The 23646-nt window shown below is 41.7% G+C and overlaps 1 protein-coding gene across 1 annotated transcript in view; it reads right to left on the bottom strand.

Moving 5' to 3' along the window:
* Positions 1 to 23646, bottom strand: part of RYR3 (ryanodine receptor 3) — a 555495-nt gene that overhangs the window by 13161 nt on the left and 518688 nt on the right. Inside the window, exons 82-95 of the mRNA XM_081507033.1 lie at positions 21685 to 21758; positions 21408 to 21425; positions 20907 to 20987; positions 20363 to 20451; positions 19266 to 19394; positions 15616 to 15720; positions 13788 to 13869; positions 11800 to 13133; positions 9666 to 9724; positions 8284 to 8455; positions 6961 to 7047; positions 5549 to 5749; positions 3755 to 3885; positions 263 to 305 (exon numbers count right to left, since the gene is read on the bottom strand). Of these exons, the coding sequence (XP_081363159.1) occupies positions 263 to 305; positions 3755 to 3885; positions 5549 to 5749; positions 6961 to 7047; positions 8284 to 8455; positions 9666 to 9724; positions 11800 to 13133; positions 13788 to 13869; positions 15616 to 15720; positions 19266 to 19394; positions 20363 to 20451; positions 20907 to 20987; positions 21408 to 21425; positions 21685 to 21758 (2605 nt within the window). The remainder of the gene's footprint in view (positions 1 to 262; positions 306 to 3754; positions 3886 to 5548; positions 5750 to 6960; positions 7048 to 8283; positions 8456 to 9665; positions 9725 to 11799; positions 13134 to 13787; positions 13870 to 15615; positions 15721 to 19265; positions 19395 to 20362; positions 20452 to 20906; positions 20988 to 21407; positions 21426 to 21684; positions 21759 to 23646) is intronic.

Below are 23646 nucleotides of genomic sequence, written 5' to 3' on the forward strand. Positions count from 1 at the left end.
TTTTCTGGCTATCATTTTGGAAGGGAGGAAAAAACCTAGTACATAGAAAAGTGATTGTGCTAAGTTGTTTAAAGCATGAGCATAGGAACGAAGCCCCCAAATGACATAAGTTCATAGAAAACCCTTTCTGTTGACTTACTCTCCTTGTGATACCATCATCAAGGCAGCATTAAATTTATCCATGTTTGTAAATGGAGAACTTGAAAAAATTTACATTTCTTTGGAGGTCACGGAATTTCCCTGCCACCCTGACAAGACATACCTTTCTCTTTACAAACTTGTCCCAGTAGTTATTAGGAAAAGATCTGAAAAAGAAAATGAAAAAGATTTTCTTAACATCAAGGCAAGCACATCAAGAAACGTGGCAGTTTTCGAGTGTCTGGACCTATGATCTTTTTGGTTTTTGTCCTGTTCATTGAAGAATTCAAGACTTGATTGAAGTTCAGAGTCACCACAGGTCTACCAAATTTCTGATCTTACTTTGTGGTGACTTCTCATCTGAAACGCCTGAAAAGCTACTTTGCATTTTCTACTTCAAAATTATGGTTAAGAGCCAGGAAACACATGCAATAAACCTTCATCAAGTGCCCACTTTGGGCTTCCCCTGTGGCTCAGCTGGTAAAGAATCCACCTGCATTGCAGGAGAACTGGATTCGATTCCTGGGTTGGGAAGACCCTCTGGAGAAGGGAAGGGCTACCCATTCCAGTTGTCTGGCCTGGAGAATTCCATGAACTATATAGACCATGGGGTCGCAAAGTGTCGACACAACTGAGTGACTTTCACTTTCACTTCAAGTGCCTACTTTACAGCAGTAACTGGGGTAGGTGCTGCAGTCACAGTGGTGGGAAGTGTGGACAAAGTCCCTAACTGAAATTTCCAGTCTGGAAATCCCCATTAGCTAATTTACATGGGGGTTTTCCTAATGGAGTGTTCGTCTCTCTTCTCCATTCCAGCATAATTCCTGTGGGGTACAGCTTCCCCCTTCTCCAGGCATCAGATCCCTCTCTCCTTTGGAGATTGTCCCTACACCATCCAAACCTTAAGCCCATGAGAGAGCTTCTTTCTTCTGCTAGACAGCTTGTACTAGCTCCACTGCAAATAGCTTCTTACTGTTAGAGTCAAGAAAGAACTCTTACTTTCAGGTGTGTTGGCAGAACCCATTTAATATATTTTGCTCCTATCCAGAAAGATTAAATCTTACCTGAGAGGTTCCATGTGAGTCTAGTTTGCAGCCAAGGAACCTCTGCCCTTGATGCAAGCATTCTTACGTATGTCTTCCTTCATTTAAGTCATTCTTGTTAGCTCTGGAACACAACAGTCCCCTACTCTATAGAGGCCACCCAAGTTGGTGATGAGGAAGGGGGGCCATCCTCTGTCCATGGACCTTTCAGAAGAATAACCCTGAGCAAATGCCACCTCTCCCACAACAGGGTGGCAATCTTAAAAAAAATATTTTTTTGGATATTGGAAACAGTCTCGCTCTTAAATGTCCAAATGATTCTTAAAAGCAAAAACAAATGCTGGGCTTACAAAGTAAACTGCTAATAGATTTCATCTATGGAAGATGGAAATAGTTATTTTGATTTTCTTCTTTGTCCATTTCTCTGCTACTTGATATTTTTCATGTCCTATATTTAGAACCTAAAATAAAACAAAAATAAGCGACCCTTCCTCTATCCACACTGATATCTCCTTTCTCTTAAATCTTATACAGATGGTCTGTAACATACAACTCAGCCTTGGACACATTTTGGCATAAGTGGAGGATTCCACAAGTGATGTTGACGGGCCAGTGACAGAAGGCTCTGGTCAAGCCCCTTTCACAGATGTGATCTTACTTTGATCTGAATATTCTTGTCCCCTGACTAGGCATGTAAGCTCCTTCAAGGTAGAAAGCATAATTCCACTTGGTAATGTTCCTTTAAGTGAGGGGTAGGCAAAGAACCTTCAGAAGGGAAATGCATAAATAAGTGATACAACTATATATGAATGGTCAAGAAACGTTAACATAAGAGGCTCAATCTCTTAGAAATTAGCAAAATGCACAAGAAGATGCTATTGCACACCTACCAGATTAGCAAAGTTATCTGAGGACAACAAGTGCTGACAAGGAGACAGAGAAGCAGGAACTCGCACAGGGGGCTGGCTTAATGTAAATCGGGATAAATATTTGCAGATCCTACTATTCAGCAAATTCATCTCCTGGTCTCTAGTCTAGAGAAACTCTTTTACTTGTGCACCAGGTATAAAAATATTCTTTAGAGCCCTGTTTGTAACAGCCACTAGGTGAAAACAGCTGAAGTATCCACTGTCGGGAAAACAGCTAAATATACAATAATATCCTCACTTAATGGAAAGTGCCACAGTTTTGAAAATGACCAGTTACAGCCACACACATCAACCTAGTTGAGTTCTTGAATGGGGTGCTGAACAAACGATTCAAGTGACAGTACAATGTGTATAGTTTGATTCCGTTTATATAAAGTTCAAAACTAGTTAACATGAAACCACATGTTTAGGGACACATACCTAAGTGGTAACATCATACACTAAAGCAAAACAATGAGTATCACTAAAATCAGGAGAGTGGTTAGCTGGGGTCTGGGGAGGATAGGGAGGATAATATCTAAGACTTCAAAGTTTTCATTGATGTTCCAATTTTAAAGATTTGTAGTTTGTTTTATTACTATACTTTAAAATAGACGTGCATTCTATATTTTCTTTTATATGTATTTAACTAAAAATATGAAAGCTCTCTATGACATAACAGTTAACTTTAAAAAAGCAGGTTACAAAGTACTACATGTACAATGATGCCATTATTGTGAAGAAAAAGGTTGATTGTTGAAATGTTTTAAAACAGCTGTTCTCCTTATACATACATTTCCCTATTCACGGATATTTCGGCCACTTCAAATAAATGTTAGCAACCATCCTTGTCAAAACAGTTTAGTGTATTTGTCTCATTATCTCCTGAGGATAAATTTCTAGAAACTGCACTGTCTTTTTCCTGGGACTCTTAGGCCATATCATCTTGTGCCACAGACACAAGCATTAACTGATAAATGATCTTTCTTTGGTAAGCTTTCTGTAATTAATATTCAAAAATGTTGTACTATAATAATGAGGGCTCAGAAATGAGTCTTAGTAGTTTCCCTTAGTTTTAAGTGGGGAGATTGGCAGTGATCTGCAGGCAGAAACGTGCTTTTGATTTACAGGCTCTCACCTTTTTCCCTTAATAGTCGAGCCTTCCCTTACTAGGGACTATTTTACAAAGCTCAGCGGTGCCTTTGCAAAGCTGTGTCTCTCAATTTGCTTAACTAACTTTGGATAAGCAGCAGTTTCTTCCCTCAAGGGTCAGGGCTGCTGCCTCTAGAGGTACATATTTTATTGGTGCAGCTGTGTTTCAAAAGTTACCTTTGTTTATATATTCAGCCCTGTTGCTTTGCTTTTCTTTCAGCACATTATCTTACAGCTCTCATTTTCCCTATTGTGAATATACTGGCATTAGAGCATCACCTTTGCTAATGGTGATGGTCGTTTCTTTTCTAAATTTTTATTGTGGTAAAATATGTATAACTTTACAATCTTAATCATTTGACTATATTTCCTGTGTTGTACAATATATTCTTGTAGCTTATTTCACGCCTAAGGAAGGCTTATATTAATCAGTCTCCATGGCTGCTGGAAAAGGTATTATTTTATTTACAACAGAAACTCCTTTTTCCTTTTTGGGGTGGGGGCAAAACTTACGGCGTGTTGATTACCAAGCGATCCCACTGCCCCTTGATGTCATCTTCAGAAGGCTGTTCAGTGATATATAAGCCATCAAACTCCAGCTTCCTGGCGATTTCTTTTTCTCTTTTGAATACGACCAAAGGGACCTAGGAGTAGGAAGACACTGGGTACTCAGAGCAGGCTTTCTAATGACAGCATCCTCTCCCATGCATATCTCACAAATGGGCCTTCCAATGTCAGGGCAGCAATCTCTTTGCAGTGGGATTCTTAGGGTGCCTAGTTGTGGGTGCAAAGCTAAATTAATCACCTCTCAGTCCTTTGGCTCATATATCTCCCTCTCCAGAGCTGATCTGATTTGGGCCAGCCTACAAACAGCTGACAGTACTACAAACTAGACTTTCTGGCTTGTGCTGGTGAGAAGGCCATATGTAGATGAATCACAGGGCTGAATGAGTTAGGTCTCCTAAAACTCTTAGGCTGGAGGTTGACCAAGATTTAGAAAGGACAATAAACTATTCCAGTTCAATCAACTATATTGAACAGCTGGAATAATAAGGTAGAAGTTCCAACTCCCTTCAATGGCTAGGGTCATATTCTCATATCTTTGAAATTTGGTTAATGAAATATGGTTTAATAGTTAGAATGAGAGGATTCACTGGGCTCTGTACACAGTCTTTTGCTACTGAAGTTTTCTTCCTGACGTACCTTCTGAAAAGAGCTCCTGCCAGGCACACTTACTTGTTCTCTACCATTGCTTCCCATTCTCTTAGAATTATGACTTTGCTTCTAGCCTAGATATGGTGGCACATTTATAAAGACCTACCGCAAAAGAGGGTATGTACACAGGAAATACTGGGAAAATAACCCACTTGCCCCAACCATCACCAGACACACAAACTTTAGTTAGTAAGGTCAGAGAATACCACTGGAATCTCAGGATATAAGAAATCAGGAGAGTCAGAGTTCCACATGCCACAAAAGCCTAATTCAGACAGAGCCAGGGCTTCTCATCAGCTGGGAAGCTACTAGTTACTTGGCAACATCCCCGAGACCTTGGTCTCCAAACTGTTTCTCCCAGTAATGCTTTCTCAAATTTCATGATATCTAGACCCCTCACACTGCTCCTTTATTTCCAAGACAAAAAGGCAAATTTTTGATAATGATTTGTAAAGGGTTACTGCTTACCCTTTTCCTCTCCTTTATTTTTAAAATTTATTTTATTGAAGTATAGTTGACTTATAATGTTGTGTTAATTTCTGATATATAGCAAAGTGATTCAGATATATATATGTATATATACATATGCATATATATACATACACATATGCACATTCTTTTTCATACTCTTTTCTATTATGCTTTATCGCAGGATATTAAATACAGTTGCTGCTTACCCTTTTATTAAAACAAGGAAACAACACCGAGGAAATAAAAGACTCAGGATAGGAAGGTGGCAAAGGCTGATCATGAGCACTGCACAGTGCAGAATCAGTGACTGCTGTTGGTTCACGGATGATGTGGGGGGAGAAGCAGAGAAAGCCAGGAATTATATTCAGTATCCTGTGATAAACCATAATGTAAAAGAATATGAAAGAACGGGTGTATGTATGTATGTATGTGTGCGTGTGTATGTGTATATATATACAAGAATGAATGAATATGTTCATATATATGCTTGAATATATGAATGAATCATACACACACACACACACACACACACACACGAATGCATTACTTTGTTGTATACCAGAAACTAACACACTTCTTCCCCAAGGGTTCTGATTAGACTCAGAGTGCCTGGCAACTTACCTTTAGGCAGTAGTAGCCCACCACGCAGACTAAAGAGATGATGGTGTGGATGATGGCCAGGGCCCGCAGTGTTGGCGCCATGTACCCAGTGCTCTCCTGCAGGACAAAGAACACCACCGCTTCTTCCTCTTCCTCGTCATTAAAGGAATTCCACAGGTTTGCAACATCCTCTGTCTCTTCTTCTAAAGGTTCTTCGGTGACCTGGCCCAAGATACACACCCTCTTAGAAACATCAGAAAGACCTCTGCCACTAGCCTCTCCCCATATATTTTATATTGCTGGCATTTGCTGTACAAATAGTAGTGACTCCATATTACCTGATGAGAGAATAAGGTTTTTAAGTACTTTATTCTGACAATATTTTTAAGAGACACATCCTCGCTCTTGAAAATAAGCCCCAAATTTAAAAGTTAGGAATGTCTTACTATATATTCTACAGTCCCTTTGCTGCAGGAGGTAATCTTTGAAATGCTATGGCCTGGGAGGAGACTTAAGACAAACATGTATGCACAAGTGCACATATAGCACACACAAAACATTTCTGTTCTTTCTTAGAGGCTGTTAACATCACAGCCATCCTTACACAGTGACTCCCAGATCAGCGCCTTTGAAGCTGTCACGCTGCAGGTCCCGCTGCCTGCTGGCTGTCTGCACCTGCGTGCCTGTCTGAGTCACTTCAGTTTCAGCGTGTTTAAAGCCAGGCTTCACCATGCCCTTCGACACAGTTCCACTTTTCCACCATGGGCAATAGCAAGCCATTCGTTTGTCAAATGCAAAACTGATGTGGGTAAGAGCATGTTTTATAGAAATTAGATCTGTGGTTTTAAATAGGAAGGGAGAGAGGCAAGTGACAACAGCCAGTTAAAGACTATGTCAAGAATCCAGGACCTGGGACATTGATTAATTCATTCTATTAACATTTATTATGCACCTATAGTGACAAGACTCCCTTACCAATGTTTAAAATCTCCATTTATCTTGATGAGTCCCTCTCCTTCACATCCAGAAACCAACTTCTATTCATTCTTTCTTTGTAATAGTTCTAACATATGGGTCAGCTGTCACGGCTGTCTGTTACTTTTATTCCTCACAGAAAGAACTGTATTTATTATTCAGTTTGAAATACCTTATAGCTCCTAATGTAGGGTCTAGCACATTGCAGACATCCAACAAATATCTGAAGAATTAAGTAACAACTAGAACAATCCTGAATGACTGAAATGGTGCCCTAACTGGCTTCCCTTGCAACCTGTCTCTCCATTCTCCCCGTTGCTAAAGACAGTATCCTTTTTTAGTGTCTTAGAAATTTCCTTAGATATTAGAATTTTTGCTTAAATTAAGAGCATAACTTCTTTTACTTTTTTAAAAAGCATATAATCTATTCAGCAAATAGCCCCCAAACGAAGTATCACCTTGTAAAAGAGCAGGATGAAGTTGATAGCGAAGGCTACAAACAGAGCAAGGAACCTCAGGTTGTAGAAATTCCTGGCCAGGTAGTGCTGAAAAGAAAAGGACAAGCAGAAGTAGGAGACTGTTGGCAGGGGGAGGGACCTTCCCTCTCTCACACAGAGGATCTTCTCAGAAGAGGTCTACACAGGGCTAGTCCTCCTCTTCCGTAACCACTCATCCAGGACAATCCTGGATTCTCATGACTTATTTGGTGGGGGATCAAAAATGATGATTTTTTTAAAAACTGCTTAGAATGACGCTCAAGGGAACCCTGCTTAGTTTAGAGCTCAGGAAACCAAATGCCTAAACATACGCTTAGCGCAGGTCTCAAGTGCTGCTGTGAAGGGTGTGTGTGTGTGTGTGTACTCCACAAAGGAAGTAGTCAATTTGGAAATTATGAGTGATCTAGGCCCACAAAAGAACCCTGCAGCTCCCACCCCAACTGCAGCCAGACTATGGCTGAGAGTCCCTGTCCTTTGAAGGTCACAGCCCAGGCTCCCCCGCCTCTCCCCATTCCCATGCCCAGTGAAACAGCAGCACTTGAGGACAGGAATGAGCTGCTTGCGGGAGTGCTCACTCCCCGCGGAAAAGGCTCCCACCAGTGGTGCTGGGAGGGTGTGGTCCTGGCCTTGAGCAACTGTGCCTCAGTGGGCAATTCGCCAGAGAAAGGATATCACAAGCTGGGCGGAGGACCTGTGGAGTAACAGAGCTTTTGAGAACTAGCATGACAACCTAACGCGCCACAGGAATGGTCTTTCTGCATCCGAATGATCTCACTGCTTCTGAAGTTTCTGACTGGCACGGGTCAAGGCCCCACATGGCACACATAAAGCTCTCCCTCCTGGAGAGGGCACAGGGCAGAGGAGCTGGAGCGCTTGCATTTCCCCTTTTCCTTTCCCTCTAACTGGTGGCTCAGATGGTAAAGAATCTGCCTGCAATGCAGCAAACCTGGGTTTGATCCCTGGGTTGGGAAGATCCCCTGGGGAAGAGAAAGGCTACCCAATCTAGTATTCTTGCCTGGGGAATTGTATAGACAGAGGAGCCTGGCGGGCTACAGTCCATGGGGTCGCAAAGAGTCAGACATGAGTGAGTGGCTAACACTTTCGCTTTCTCTTCCCTCCAACACAGAAGGGACAAGCAGGTAATCAAGAAGAGGCAAGGAAGAGGAATGAGAAAGGTGAGGAAGCACAACTAATCAAACGGTGAAACAAAGTCAGTGGCCACCTCTCTGAGGTCTGCCCGTGCCAACGCCTGCACCCAAGTGGGACCAGGGCCAGAGTGCTTACCAGCAACTTGGTCTGATAGATTTCCAGCCCTTTAAAGAAATTGGCCATGAAGGCTTCAGGCTTCTCAACCTTCTGGCCACACCGTCGCTTCTTCCTTTTGGTCACGTCTGCCCACAGGGCCTTGGCCTGCTCTTCTTCTTTGGCCGTGTCCTCTTTCTCCCCATCTTCCATGCTGCAGGAATGAGAAAGCCACTCAGCACAGAGGGCAGAGGGAGGCTTGACCCTGACGGGGAGACTAAAGAGAAATCTGGGCTGAGAGGGGTGGGAGACATATTATTCTCTGGGGCCAGGAATCTCAGGTCTTGATTACTTCCTTTGGTGAGTCATGGTCACAGGTGTACATATACAATTTAGTAGTCTTCTGAAATTTGCCTTACCAAACTTTTTCCCCTTCAGAAATGTTGTCCTTTATTTTCTAAGCTTTCATGAGAATTGCCAATAGTACCTATTTCAAGTTTATGTTAGGAATTAAATGAAGTATCGCATAAAAGAACTTAGCAAAAGGCCTGGTGTGTAGCAGTTATTCAGTAATTACTATCAATAGATAGCACCATCATCAGCATTAGATGAAGCTGCTAAGTGTGAGTGTTTGATCATTTGCTTGATCAGATGGTGAAACCCTGATCTACTATTTGGACTGTAAAGTGAACACAATTATTAGAATGTGTTTATTGCCTACCTGGCATAAAAAGAAATGTATCCACCCATGAAAAGATGATCAATATCATTAATCATCAGTTCAGTTCAGTTCAGTCGCTCAGTCGTGTCCGACTCTCTGCGACCCCATGAATTGCAGCACGCCAGGCCTCTCTGTCCATCACCAACTCCCATTAATCATCAGGGAAATACAAGTCAAAACAACAATGAGCTATCATCTCACACCTGTCAGAATGGCTATCATCAAAAAGAACAGAAATAAATGCTGGTGAGGATGTGGAGAAAAGGGAACCCCTGTGTACTGTTGGTGGGAATGTAAATTGATGCAGCCACCATGGGAAACAGTATGGAGGTTCCTCAAAACACTAAAAAGAGAGCTACCATAGGATCCAGCAATCCCACTCCTGGGTATATATCCAAAGAAAACAAAACCAATAATTCTAAAAGATACAGGCATCCCAATGTTCACTGCAGCGCTATTTACAATAGCCAAGATATGGAAGCAACTGAAGTGTAAGTAGAGGAATGAATAAACACACACACACACACACACACAATGGGATATTAGTCATAAGAAAGGAAAAAAGAAATGTATCCAAAGCTTGCACAATTATCTGTTCCTTCTGTTAACAGAACTTAAGCTTTCTATTTACCATAGCCACAGAATAGTAGATAATATTGAGAACTATCAATCATAGCAATTAGAATAGCTATCAAGAACTTACTCTGCCTTCTCAGACTCTAGTTTTCCTTCTGCTTCATGAGCTGCTTTCATTTCTGCTACCTAGACAAAAATAACAATCAGTTAAACTTTCCTCAAATAAATATGTTCATAATGATGAAGCATATCACTAGCCACTGTACATGGTCAGAAATCCCAATGGCTCTCTCTCTTTATGCTTTGGCAGTTCTCAGGATCACAGAACATAAGTGTCCTGCTATACATCACATGGCTCTGGAGAGACCAAAGATTTCAGGCTTGAAAATCTCCCTGCTATTATTCAATCTAAAGAGTAAACTTGTGCTAGGACATTGTCTGAGCCCTGCGGCAGTGGTCCCACTGCTTCATGGGGTCAGGGAGAGATGGAACACAAGTCATGGCAGGTCTAATCCAGAACCCGCTTCCATCAGACAGCATCCCTGCCCTGTCTTCAATCCCCTTCCACTACCCCACCCTCTCTGATTGATGACCATGGCACTGAGAATAAAGTTCAAGCTCCTTCATGTGCTAAGCTGTTTCAGTCATGTTCAACTCTGTGACCCTATGGACTGCAGCCCGCCAGGCTCCTCTGTCCGTAGGATTCTCCAGGCAAGAATACTGGAGTGGGCTGCCATGTCTTCTTCCGGGGGATCTTCCCGACCCAGGGATCGAACCCATGGCTCCTGCATTGCAGGCAGATTCTTTACCGCTGAGCCATCAGGAAAGCTCTCAAGTCCCACACTAAGGCCTTTAAAGCCATTATGATTATGGCCTTTCTCTCCATCTTCATCTTGTATCATCTGACTCATTTCCAACACAAACACCTAGACCTCCTTTTCTTTCCTGAGACATGCTTCCCTGTACCAGAAACTTAGCACAAGCCATATCCTCTGCCTGGAATATGACTGTCCTGATTTTTGAGGTGCCTGCCATTCTTCAGGACCTGGTTCAGACGACACATTTTCAGATGCACCTTGAGCATCCTATTTATAGTAGGGCCATAGTCACTCTGTAATACATGATCTTGTTCATTCATTTTAGCACATGCTCCAAATGGTAATTATTTATTTGCTGTCTTGTTCCACTAGAAGTTAAGCTCCATGAAAGCAAAAATGTTGTCTCTCTTATTAACCAATGTGTTCCCATATCCTAGGAGTACATCCTGGCATATAGCAGGCCTCGAATGAGTCCCTGTTGTGTTTCAAACTCTGCTCTAGTCCCTGGGTTACACCAGGGAGCAAGAGAGTAAATCAAGTAATACTTTCAGAATGTTTACGATTCTGAAGCTTTCTTTCTTGACTCTCCACACCTCTCCTACACATTTCCATAGCACTGATGCTCCTCCTCCCTAATATTCTCCATGCTTGTACTGACTTGTCCAATGTCAATCTTTTTCACTAAATTATAGGAACAATGCATTTCTCATTCACCGTTGTATTCCCAGAGCCTAAAACAGTGATAAGTGTACATCAACTATTTGGTAAACAGTAATGTAACTCATGAATAAAGGTTGTCTTTGGGCCCTGATCTCTTCACACTTCACCCAATACTCTATTGCTAGAATGATGTTGTGAGTTGGATACTGCAACATGCAGAACTTTTGATGGCCAAAGGGCTCTGAATTCTTCTATCTTATTCACTCAATCTAGTCCACTGACTCAAAAGTCCAAATTGGATAGTGGGGGCAGCAAAAGGATGAAAATGTCCCCAGCGTGACAAAGCTACTGGGCACTGTGCTAAACTGTATGCTAACATCTGGATCTTTCAGGACACTGCAGACATATGACCTTATCAGAAAGGTCTCCTTTTATGGTATACCTGGTTTTCTACTCTTTCAGCTACTGAATGAACCCATGTGCCTTGCAGACTAACCTAATACAAGGTGTGGAAGCAAGTGGCAGGTCATGGATCACCCTGTTTGAACTCTTACAATGTAAACTGGAAGACCATTGAGCAATTAGACATTGGGACAACCATCTAAGTCTCATCTCTTCAGATATGACAAAGCTGGAATTATCAGATTAGGGTCATCACAGGAGAGCTGGTGTCTAATACAGCATCTGCTCCTAGAGAACTGGTATCAGTATTGATTGCAAGGTAGAGTGGCAAGTCTTTTTCTGGGGATAAAGAAAGGTGACAGAAACACGTCATGTGCTTACCTGTGCTTTCCTTTTCTTCTGTACAGTACTCTCTAAGGTAGGGGGTTCGTCCTTGCCAATAATCTCAGAGAGGTCACCCAAACCCACTTCGGGCCCATGCTTTAAGCCACCTTCTTTCTTTGGGTGGAGTCCAGTGAGATCTGACATGATGTCTGCATCTCCCTTCTCCCCCTTTACGAAGTACAAGAGTTCCGTGGTGATGCCTGGCTCAGGCACTTCTGCCCTCTCAGCTTCCACAGTGTCATCGTGGATACCAAACTGGGTTGGGTCAGGCATGTCACCCAGGATCTTGGTGACTCTTATGTTCTTTGCCCCTTCTATGAGTCCCCCTCCGAACACTGCGCTCCAGAGGACCTGAATGATGCCTCCCACTATAGTGAAGAGCAAGTGGAAGAGCCCCACGAACAACGTCCAGAAGAAAGAGAAGAACACCTTCACCAGCTCCTTGAGGGTCATCTTCTTTACCTTCCTGTACTGCTTCCTGAGGTTCTTCAGGGTGGCCCTCTTCAGAAAGTTGGCCACGTTTCTCTTCACTGAGGCACAAGCCATGGCAAATGCAGAGGCACACTCAAAAGACTTCTCCTCCTCTTCCTCTTCACCCTCCACTTCTAACACATAAGAAGAATCTCCATCTTCTTCCTCCTCCTCGTCTGGCCTGTCGGCTGAGTCAGATTCCGAGATCTGTGATGCTAACTGCATCTCAAAGATGGTGTCCTCACAGAAGTTCACGAACAGCTCCATCTTCTCTTGCTCCCCGCCCTCATTGACAACATCAAAGATGAACTGTCGCTTAGACTCCTTCACCTGGGGCTTCTCCCACTGAGTTCGACTGGACTCACTAATCTCAAAATAAACACGCTCAATTTTCTTGGCCCCACCCATGATCTCAATGCGTCCCAGGTATGGTTCGAAGTAATTGAGTACACTTTCTGCTGGGTCCAACAGACACTTAAGGCGAGAATCATTTGGCATATGCTCAGAAAGGTTTGTCAACAACACTGCCACATTAAACCCTATGTCCTTGGCTGGCTCATGGAACCGGTCAACAAAATCGATGTAATTAAACATGTCATTTTCATCAGCTTCTGCGCACGAAAGGAGAAATTCTATCTCTGACTGTGTGTACTGCTTTTGCCCTTCCATGGCCTTCTGGAATTCCTTTTTGGAAATGATTCCTTTCCCATCGGGGTCATATTCCTTGAAGGTGTCTGAGCTGGTTAAGTCTTTAAGTTTCAAGAACATGTCAAAGAATTTCAAGATCATTTCTACATTGGTAGATGACTCTACCAGTGTATCAACCATCTGCTTTCCAATGGTTCCATTTACCACATTCCCTGTGAGGCAGGTTCAAAAAGACACACAGATACATAAATAAACCCAAGTCATCATGAAACTGGTCAGGCAGATATTTTCAGACTTCTATCCCCAATCGGTCAGCTCTTTTTCCAACCGTGATGATCTAGAAATGGGTAGAAGGGAGCAGCAAGCCATAAAGACTACACCACTAGGAGCCAAGGGGGAAAGAGACACGGAAGGAGGAGACGGCCACGCCAGTGCCTTCTACCTGGCCTGGGGCCTGGAGAGTGGCTTTGTTATCAGATTATCAGGGACACATAGGGATAAGTGGTGCCCCTCTAATCCCCTGAGACCTAGGAGGGTGCCCAACTAGATGGCTGGCATACACACTGGCAGCCAGATGTATTGAAAAGCAATGGGGAGAGGAGAGGATAGGGAAGAGCAAAGCTTGGAGGTTTTCCCCAGTTCATTCTGGCTTTCCTATTGATACAAAATGAGTTGGTTTCAGGCTTTGTCCATCAGACCACGTGCCCCTCACTCATTTTCTTTTGTTTGTTTCTGAAAATTTGGTTTTCTAACCAATGTCATCTGGCATCAATGACCTGCCAGAAGGATACTCTGTGTGATTAGTACGGTTAGTGCTCGGACCAATGACAGTCGTGTGAATGCCTAGTTATACCAAACAGCCCAACCTTCCAGGAGGGACAGAAGCATCACCACCATGTCCTGAAGGAGATCCAAGAGTTCCTTCAGCAGCTCGATCTGACTGGAATCCTAGAACAGAAACAGGAGATACCCCTGAGCTATCTGATCCCTCAGCAAAGTACAGGGCAGTGAGCAAGGAGAGCCTGCTCTGGGAAGGTCAGGTGAAGGCTGTGTCCATCTCCAGAATGAGCTCCCTTCTCATGGTGGATGTGGACATCTTAGCATCTTCTCTTTGTAGCATCAGGAGGCTCGCTGTAAGAGGCCTCATCCAGAAGAGTTCCTTTACAGTTTTCCTTTTATTAGCACAACATGTCAGATACACCAATTGTCCAAAACTACTGAACAACCCAATCCACCAAAGACCCGTTAGGTATCTCTAGTAGCTTAGGTTGCCATTTTTCATACTGAAGAATTTCCGGTGAGCTTTTGGGGAATACTATTGCAATCCAATTAAATTATCAAGGTTCCAATCACCAAATGGGTTCTCCTTTTTTCCTTAATTTAGGTTCTCCTGATTCTAATCGGTGGTGATCTGGGTACCACTTGTCCCTTAAAATGTTGTATTATTGAGGCTATTCCTCCGGATGGTTTTGATACCAGTCTGTTTGGTTTTCATTTCAGCATGGCAGACAAGAGCATTGCCAAGTGGGCTCTGGGTTTGATACCTGTGTCACACAAGGGAAACAACCCTTGGAAGGTCTGAGGTGGGGAATCTGAGGGTGAGATTAAAAATATGGGTTCTGGGCCACACTTCTTTTACAGACTCTCTCTCACCAGGACACAGTTCTTTAGCTAGCCCTTCAGATTTCAGAAGGCTTTCCTCCCACCTTTGGAGGGTGTCACAGATATCCACAAAACATCACGGAAGTGTAGACTGTTAGGGCTAGAAGAGCCCTCTGAGGTCATCATCTATTCTAACTCCCAACATTTTCTAGATGATGAAAGTAAAAACCGGAAGGGTGAAGTGACTTCCCAGAAGACACCCGTGAGGAAGTGGCAGGGTCAGGATTTTTTCTCTGGGGACTCTGTACCACACTGCCCTGTTGGGTTGACACAGCAGTGGATGTATTACTGCCAAACTGGCAGCCCTCCCAAGAATTCTCTCTTCCCATAAGGCCAGAGTCAAAAGGGGAAAAACGAAAGGGGTGAATAGCACATTCCAAAAGAGAGAGGCAGATGTGACAGCCTTGAAAATTTTAGATACACATTATTTACATGAATGCTGCCAATGTGACTCTAATCAGCCTGAAACATATCCTGATGTTCTCCGTCATGTGTTGCCATGGAGAGAGGCGATCAACTACTACAGACACTACATTTATTTGTTGGTAATAAATGTTCTAAGTGATTCCAATTCATCTTGCCAGAGAGATGGGGAGTGAGAAGGAAAGGCAGAGATGGGGAGGAGGGACAGCAAAGGTTGAGAGAGAAAGGAGATGTGAGTTAGAGACATGCAGACATTTGACAGATCAGACAAGGTGGTGGATCATGTTCATAAACTGTGAAACAGTGACAAGGAAGCAAAAGGGATCAGCACCATAAAAAGCAACTGTTGAGGCAATGATGGAAAAGGATAGGTGGGTGGGACACAAAGGAGGAAGCTGTGTTCATGCAAAAGCCTGTCTGGGACCCCCCAGGAGGTGTTCATTCCCATCTCCCACTGAGGCCCTCCTTTTACAAATGAGATCTGATTCGCGTGGCTTTTCCAGGCAGTTGGTCAAGCAGCCACATCCACAGTGGGAAGACCAGGGGGTGGGGACTGACTAAGCATTTCACATCAATGACACATGGGGAATGGGGAACAGGCCACAGTACCTGAGAGAGTTTCATCTGCATGTTAGCAAACACGTGGAGGAAGCCAACCACTGCATCCCACAGCCTGCTGTGAGCCAGGCTCTGCTGGTTCCCAATGCAGGGGCCCTGAGGAGAGGAGGACATTCTTGTCTCACTGAAGCATCACAAGCTGTTCTGAAATTTGCCTTAGTAAGGGCATCTGACATCAGCTCTTTCCAAATGTCTCATATCTTGCAGCTCAATATTTTCCCAGGTTACTTATTACTTCTCCCCCAACCCATCCTAAGATCCTATTTCTAGGAAAAGTCACTAGGAATTTCACAGTGTGGTGATTTTCAGAGATTTTCTTTAGCGTTTGTTCTTATGCTAAACAACATTATTTTAAAAGTAAATGCTCTGGTTGAAACAGGGCTGAAGGGTACTCCTGCCAATTCCAGATCCCCACCTTGGCCTAAGAGGGCTTCTGAGGAGCTCCAGGGTTCCAAGGAGCACAATCTGAAAACGAGGCCCGTGTATTTCCATGGTCTGCAGGCAAAGCTACTCATTAAATGTGATGACCACATGGCTATCTACTCAAGTAAAAAAAAAAAATCTGAATTATGAATGTTAAACTACTTTTAGGATTTTCTTATCATTAACCTACATGTCAGGTATATCATTTCTAACTTTTCTGAAAGCCAAACAGAGGGATGACTTGATGACTACTCGGCATTTTCTATGTTAATAGCCTTCCCTACTTTTGAAGATCGTTATTGAACCACTGTTTCTTTTCTTTTTAAAAATAAATCATTTGGAATTCTTCTGAATGGAGAGTTATCTGTTCTTATTTATTTAGCATTTATTTACATCAGTATGGACTTCACATATTCATTTTATGCTTTGGGTTATAATTCAATATTACTTTATTTACATTATTTTGTAACTCTAATTTTTCTAATTTTGGCCATTGGGAGCTCTTTCAGTCGGCCCTTGTATCTCTTTGACATACCTCCACCATTATTTTTTAGCATTTTCTTGCTCTATAGGATTCTCCAGGCTCATCTTGTATGTTTCTTGCTCTAGTTCGAGAATCAGCCATTTCTCTAAGGAGCCTTATTTCCTTTCAATGGAGAGTGGTATTAGGGATGAAGAACTGGGCTTTAGTTTTATTTGCTGCTACTGGGGTATCAATTTTTTAGGTCCTCCTGGCTGACAGAGCAGCAGAAATATATGTGTTTTACTAATCCATGTATATAAATGTGATGACCACATGGCTATCTACTCAAGTAAAAAAAAAAAATCTGAATTATGAATGTTAAACTACTTTTAGGATTTTCTTATCATTAACCTACATGTCAGGTATATCATTTCTAACTTTTCTAAAAGCCAAACAGAGGGATGACTTGATGACTACTCGGCATTTTCTACGTTAATAGCCTTCCCTACTTTTGAAGATCGTTATTGAACCACTGTTTCTTTTCTTTTTAAAAATAAATCATTTGGAATTCTTCTGAATGGAGAGTTATCTGTTCTTATTTATTTAGCATTTATTTACATCAGTATGGACTTCACAAATTCATTTTATGCTTTGGGTTATAATTCAATATTACTTTATTTACATTATTTTGTAACTCTAATTTTTCTAATTTTGGCCATTGGGAGCTCTTTCAGTTGGCCCTTGTATCTCTTTGACATACCTCCACCATTATTTTTTAGCATTTTCTTGCTCTATAGGATTCTCCAGGCTCATCTTGTATGTTTCTTGCTCTAGTTCTAGAATCAGCCATTTCTCTAAGGAGCCTTATTTCCTTTCAATGGAGAGTGGTATTAGGGATGAAGAACTGGGCTCTAGTTTTATTTGCTGCTACTGGGGTATCAATTTTTCAGGTCCTCCTGGCTGACAGAGCAGCAGAAATATATGTGTTTTACTAATCCATGTATATACACATATCCATAAATATTTCCATATGTAACCATTTATATCTATGTTAAAATGAACATGAGTTTAGCATATGGGTATCTCCAACTCTCCTTCATTCCCATAGGGATCATCTAGTCTCCTCTGCTTGCTCATCAGAGAGAAACCAGGCTCATTTCCATTATATTGGGTTGGCCAAAAAGTCCATTCAGGGCTTTCTGTACAATTACATGGAAAAATCCAATTGAACTTTTTGGCCAACCCACTGTATGTATGGTTTCAGAATTATTAACACGTACCCAACATGGGAAAAACTTCATCAACTAAAGTGCTTATGTAAAGTTCTTCTTGACTTTGGTCTTTCAGATTGTTCTCATTTCCAAAGTTTCTTAGGCCAGCATCTTACTCTCTACCTTTTCAATGAGACTATTTTATGTATTTTTTATACACTGAGTCTTCTGTCACGTTCCACCTATGTTCCTTATGCTTTTTCCTGTATTTTTCTACCCTTTAATCACTCTCCAAATCACACAATCAATTTTCAAAAGGAACACTGATACTAGTGTTCTAGTATCAAGTTCTAGAAAAGGCTTGGCTGAATTCCCAGGGAAGAGGTGAGCAGGAGAAATTGTGCCTGCATCCCTAAATCAAGTAAGCATGTTTAAAATTCACTGTTCATGAACACATGGTATGTGATCCTGAGACGCCTCTGGATTCTTTTTTGAAATAAAACTGATTGTTAAAGAGTCTCAGATTCACCCCAGATAAGGGTGAATCTTCTTTTACTTTTGGGCTAAGTGCTCCATGGAATTTTCTGAAGCTTAGGATGGGTTCTGCAGAGAGCAAATCAGATGTTCGTCAATCTGTTCAATGATCTTTACAAGTAGTTCACATGCAGTGAAACTTTAGATTGGTCACATGTTCCTAGTTGTATCTCCCTATGTTTTTACAATCCTTGAGTAAAGATGGATCAATCTCTTCTTGAACTCCTTCTTCTTTTCAAGTCTTAGTCTTGTGTTTATTTCAGTAAGCAGATATAATCTGAATGTGCCAGTTTGCTCATCATATAGATCTTAAAAAAATCACAGAGGACCATGATATGATTACTGATTTTACAGCAAATTCTGCCTGAGGACGTCCTCTACTCCTTTCATGAGACCACTGCAGGCAATGAATACATAATGCTGTAAGATGTAATAGAAAATGCTGTAAGATGTAGACATTCATCCTGAAATTCACCTGTTGATTTGACTGTCATTGTACTTAGTTTATGTGCTTCTGAAGTTCCTTTTCCATAGAGCTGATTTCTGACAAATGAGCAGGCTCTCATGAATTCTGTTTTTAACATCAAGGCTCAAGATAATATCTTTTGTCCATTTATTCCTTCATACTATCAATTATTTCTCTGCTCCACTCTTCATGCTTACTGAACACCTATGATGTGCCACACATGCCAGAAATGAATAATTTTAAAATACCTAAGAAATTTTCTGTCTGCAAAAAAATTTCAGTCTAGGAGGGAAAGCAAAATGTTAACTAGATCAATGCAAATCAAGTGTGACAATGCTATATACAAGTCATAGTGGGGTCCATAAACTACAGCTTTTCATAGAGTGTAGGTACTATTTTTTCCTGTTTATAGATAAGAAAGACTGTCAGTGCTGGAGCTGGATCCACAGTCCACATGTGCAGCCAAATATTCTGAGGGAATACAGAATATGGGAATGTTAAAAATGTTCCCTTCGTTTGCAAGCAAACATTTCGTAGCACATACCTGGATGTATTCTGTTAGGGAATTGAAGATCTGCTTGGTGACTGCCAGGGCTTTGGAAAAATTGTGCTGTCCAGATTCATCAATGATGTCCTTCCCTGAGTAATACCAGTAGAAATCACTGATTGATTCCTAAGAACAAACAAGGAGAGTTTAGTATTTCTCACATATCAGTAAGTGAAGCTAAATCTCATGTTCAGGAAGAGTACAAGAGCATCCTACATTTCCGTGACCACTTTGATACGACAGGAGCCTGGGACTCTTTGAAAAAGCGACATACGATCCCAAGCATCTTTTAAGTACAGATACTTCCCCTCCACAGGAAAGAACAGGTGAAAGAGAGTACAGTGTTCAGCCGGAGCTGGGTGACCATGTTATAGGACAATTTATTCACAAGGCAAAATGTTACATTAAAGATAAATATGATCACCCAAATACTCAGCAACATAATAGCTGGCACTGTCAGTACTAGGCACTGTTCTGTATTAGTACTAGGCACCTTACATGTATTACACCTCTTCATCTTTACTACCACCCAGTGAGACAGCACACTCCTCATTTTATAGATGAGGAGAATGGAACACAAGGAGGCTCGATAGATTGCTCCAGGTCATGAACTGGTAAGTGGCAGAACCAGGCTGAGAAATTAGCAAAGAGAAAAGAGAATCCTTTTTTATGTTTGTGTAGGTCTTCTTGAAATTATTTGGATTTTCCTTCAAACAATTAAACCAAGTGATGTCTGAACACTAAAAACTTGTAAACTCATTTCCCATCACTTTTTGTATCTCTTTTTCCTAGTGAAAGTCTGTTTTCACTCACAGGTTGTTTTATAGCTCTGGAGCACTGTGGCTAAGTTTACACCAGCTAAAATAAAGTAAACCAGCAGGTTATAATAGATTTCATATTTAACCGCTCCCTCTTATCATTTCAGTCTTCAAACTCACATTTAGGTATTTGACTTCCCGTAAGTGTGTGGACATCGATTACAGTATCTTCTGCACTCGGGCTGGGCCACATTCTCAGCCGTCCCTGACCTTCTGTAACTGTCTTTAGCTTCTAGAAGTGTATACGAGGTGTGCTACCATCTAGCACCCACTCACCTGCAGACGCAGAAGGTAGTCCACGGTACTGATGATGACATTCACAGTGGTGGTGTTGCCCATCTGAGTCCTCAGGAAGTTCTGGAAATCTGAGAACACCAGGGTTGGGTCAGAGCTCATCCCTGTCATGCCTGCGAGCAAGTCGTAGCCTCTCAGCTACGCTCAGAAGAGACACACTGTATGGAAAGCCTGACAAGGACACCCTGTTTGGGTCCTGGCAGGTGGTCGGAGCACCACCCTGAGCCCAGCCATCCCAGTGACACCAGAAACTGGGCTTCATGAGCTCTGAGGAACTTGACAGCAAGGGGTAGGCATTTAACTTCAACGTCTGAAGGTTCTGGAAGCAACTTAGCCTGGATGGCACTAAATAACACTAGCCATGAAGTTTAAAGCTCATGTTACATAGGGTTTTTTTAATTGAGGAATGGATTAACTGTTGTCCTTGAATTAGCAATTGGTTGTGTTAAGGGTGGCGACCTGAAATGATTCCTAGTTTTGCACCTGAATGTTGTTTTCCCTTGACAAATCAATGTGTTCCACTTACCACTGTTGTGTCCTTCACAAAGTAACTGTAGGAATCTAAAGAGATCTCGTGTAAACTCGTCATTCTGGAGTACTTTTTCACCTTGAAAACACAGAATACGGGCAAGCATTTGTTTGCTTTTTCAACAAAGAATACCTTCGGATACACATGACTGCAAAAATGCTAAAGAAGCTGTGTCAGAGCGGTGTGGAAAGGGAACTCTGGATGAATGGTGACAAATCCAATTTAAATTGGAACTGAGGCAATGCCCAACAAAGCTAGAATTGTTAGCTCCGGGACGCATTTGGAAGGAAAACAACTAGGCTGCTGGCAGTAATGGTTCACAGTCCATAACCCATGCTTTGGAAGATGGAAGACACTTCTTTAATTAAACAACAGACTGCTAACTTCAACTCAACATGCAACCACCAAGCCGGAAATGTGTCTGTGCTGAGCCAATTAAATAAGATCCCTTAGGACTCACACACATGGTAGGAACTCAGGCCAGAGACTCAAACTTACCACGCTCACGAACGATGACTGGTGATAAGAGAAAAACAGAAGAACACAGAGTAAGAAAACCACAAATGTCAGGCTAGACTATCTTTAGCTAAGATTGGTTCTGTGAACACATCAGCCTGGATGTATGTGCTTTATAAAAACTATGGATGGAAACATCTTGCTAAAATGGAGCAAGTCCTTGGAGATTAAGTAGCAGTGAGCAGCAACTCTAACCATAAATAGTTAACCAGGATTTTGATCGGAAAGAGAGCAGCCTTCACCTTCGTCAGTTACTTACGTGTTCCTTCCTCGGTAACCATCCCCAGGCCTTCAGCTTTATTCTGCCTCTCAAATGCATTCAAATCAAGGACACTTGTAACAGACGAAAGAAAACAAGGTTCAGGGCTATGCACACTGGGAAAATGGGTTTTTAATGTCAATGTACCCATCAACTAAGAATATCCTGTCCTTGTATTACCATAAATTACATTACACCTTACAGTGCAGTTGAGTCTAGCGGTTCTCTGGGTTTGTGACAAGCAGTGCCTAGAGCTCACAGCTCTTGACATATGCAAGGATAGGGTCAGAAACACAGTGACTGTCATTGTTAGTCCAGTTGGAGTCCTTTCTTATGGTTGAAGATTTAGAAAGGCTTTCCAAATAAAGAAGGAATAATCTGTATCTAAGATTTCTTAAGATTACTTTAAACTGCACTAATTCATGTTCTTCTCACATTCATCTACTTTTTTTTTTCCTGAGTAACACAAGGAACGGTGGCTTTTAGTGCTTAGGATAAATATCCATGGAGAGAGCTACAGAGTTTCAGATTTTGACGGGCCACCTCCTTTACTCTATGCTTCAGGAGCCAATTATACCAAGATAACGCTTTTGAGAGGCCATGGTGTCCCTGTGTGTTCCTGAACCTGTGACAAGTTGGCTTTCATTGGTCCTCACCTTCCATAACCTTCCCAGTCACAACTGCCACCAAATCCTGCTTAGCCAGGAACCCCTAGGTCAACCACAAAGCTGTGGTCATGAGGATAAGGATCATATGATTTCCAGCTGAGGCTCACTCTGTTTCTCTAATAGAGTCTATCTCTTTCCACAATATGAATGATTTCATAGAACTTAAGACCACAAAGTCTCACAGGAATATAGACCTTAGGGAAGCCTATGGCAGAGTCCAGTAAGATTCTGTGAACTCCCCTCTTCCTTTAACCACTGGGCAAAGAAAATGACTGTTGGCTTGAAAAGACTCTAGGGAAAAATCCAGCACCCCTCTCCCCCTTTCAGGGAGTCATGTATGTTCTGGAATTTAGATGAATTTTACAGAGAAAGTGAAAATTCCTATTGCCCTCATGTTGGTTTTTCCCAGATCCTGCTGTAAAAAGGGTCTGCTCAATAACATAGTACCATCCTTCAATTTTAGGAGAATATGGAAACAGGACATTTGGACATAGCTGCTTTTAAGCATCACTGATGATTCAGGAGACAATCTGTGTAGCAGACATTTCTGACCTTTATTCCATCCCAAAATACCCATTTCAAATTTTAATTTCTTGAATGGCTCACTATTTTACAAATATGTATTATTTTTATAATCAGCAAAAAACCATTAAAATATCTTAAAACTTCTGGTAGAACTCAGTTGGCCTCTAAAGAGTATGTCACCTATCCCTCTAAGACATCATTATAAATTAGCTCAGCAATATTAAATGCTATAGACTACTATGGGAATTCAGAAATTTAATTGAGAATTTCATGAGCAATATGGAACCGAACTGCCTTGATTTTTGCCATCTTTGAGTCCACATGTACTATTTTATCCTCAGTGAGTCAGGTCTAGCAATATTACATTTTCTTTTCCTGAGAGAAAAGAAATAAACGAATTGGCTGCTGGTGAGGGAAAAATGGAGCTGAAGACAAGGGACTGTACTGCAGCTCAGATATGTTCCCTAAAACCCCAGGGCACAATATTTACCCAATCCAATATGACTAGCAATATTATGAAGTTCACCAAATAAAAAGTCCATCCCCCAAATTTTCAATTGGACCAGTGTTCCAATTTTAAGAATTACTAATGGGAAGAAAATGAGCTAGGTAACTATAACTTTGACTTCTTTCAGAATGAGTTGCAGATGATTCAATATATATATGAATCTTGAAGAATAAGCTGATACTTTTCTTAGAAAGACTGCTGGCTTTTTTCTGAAACGATTGAGTATGGTAACCTTATGACTTTTGGTTACCTACTGTTCAT

This window comes from Giraffa tippelskirchi, chromosome 7 (assembly GCF_054371585.1).
Source record: "Giraffa tippelskirchi isolate mGirTip1 chromosome 7, T2T-mGirTip1v1.2.pri, whole genome shotgun sequence".
Taxonomy (NCBI): domain Eukaryota; kingdom Metazoa; phylum Chordata; class Mammalia; order Artiodactyla; family Giraffidae; genus Giraffa; species Giraffa tippelskirchi.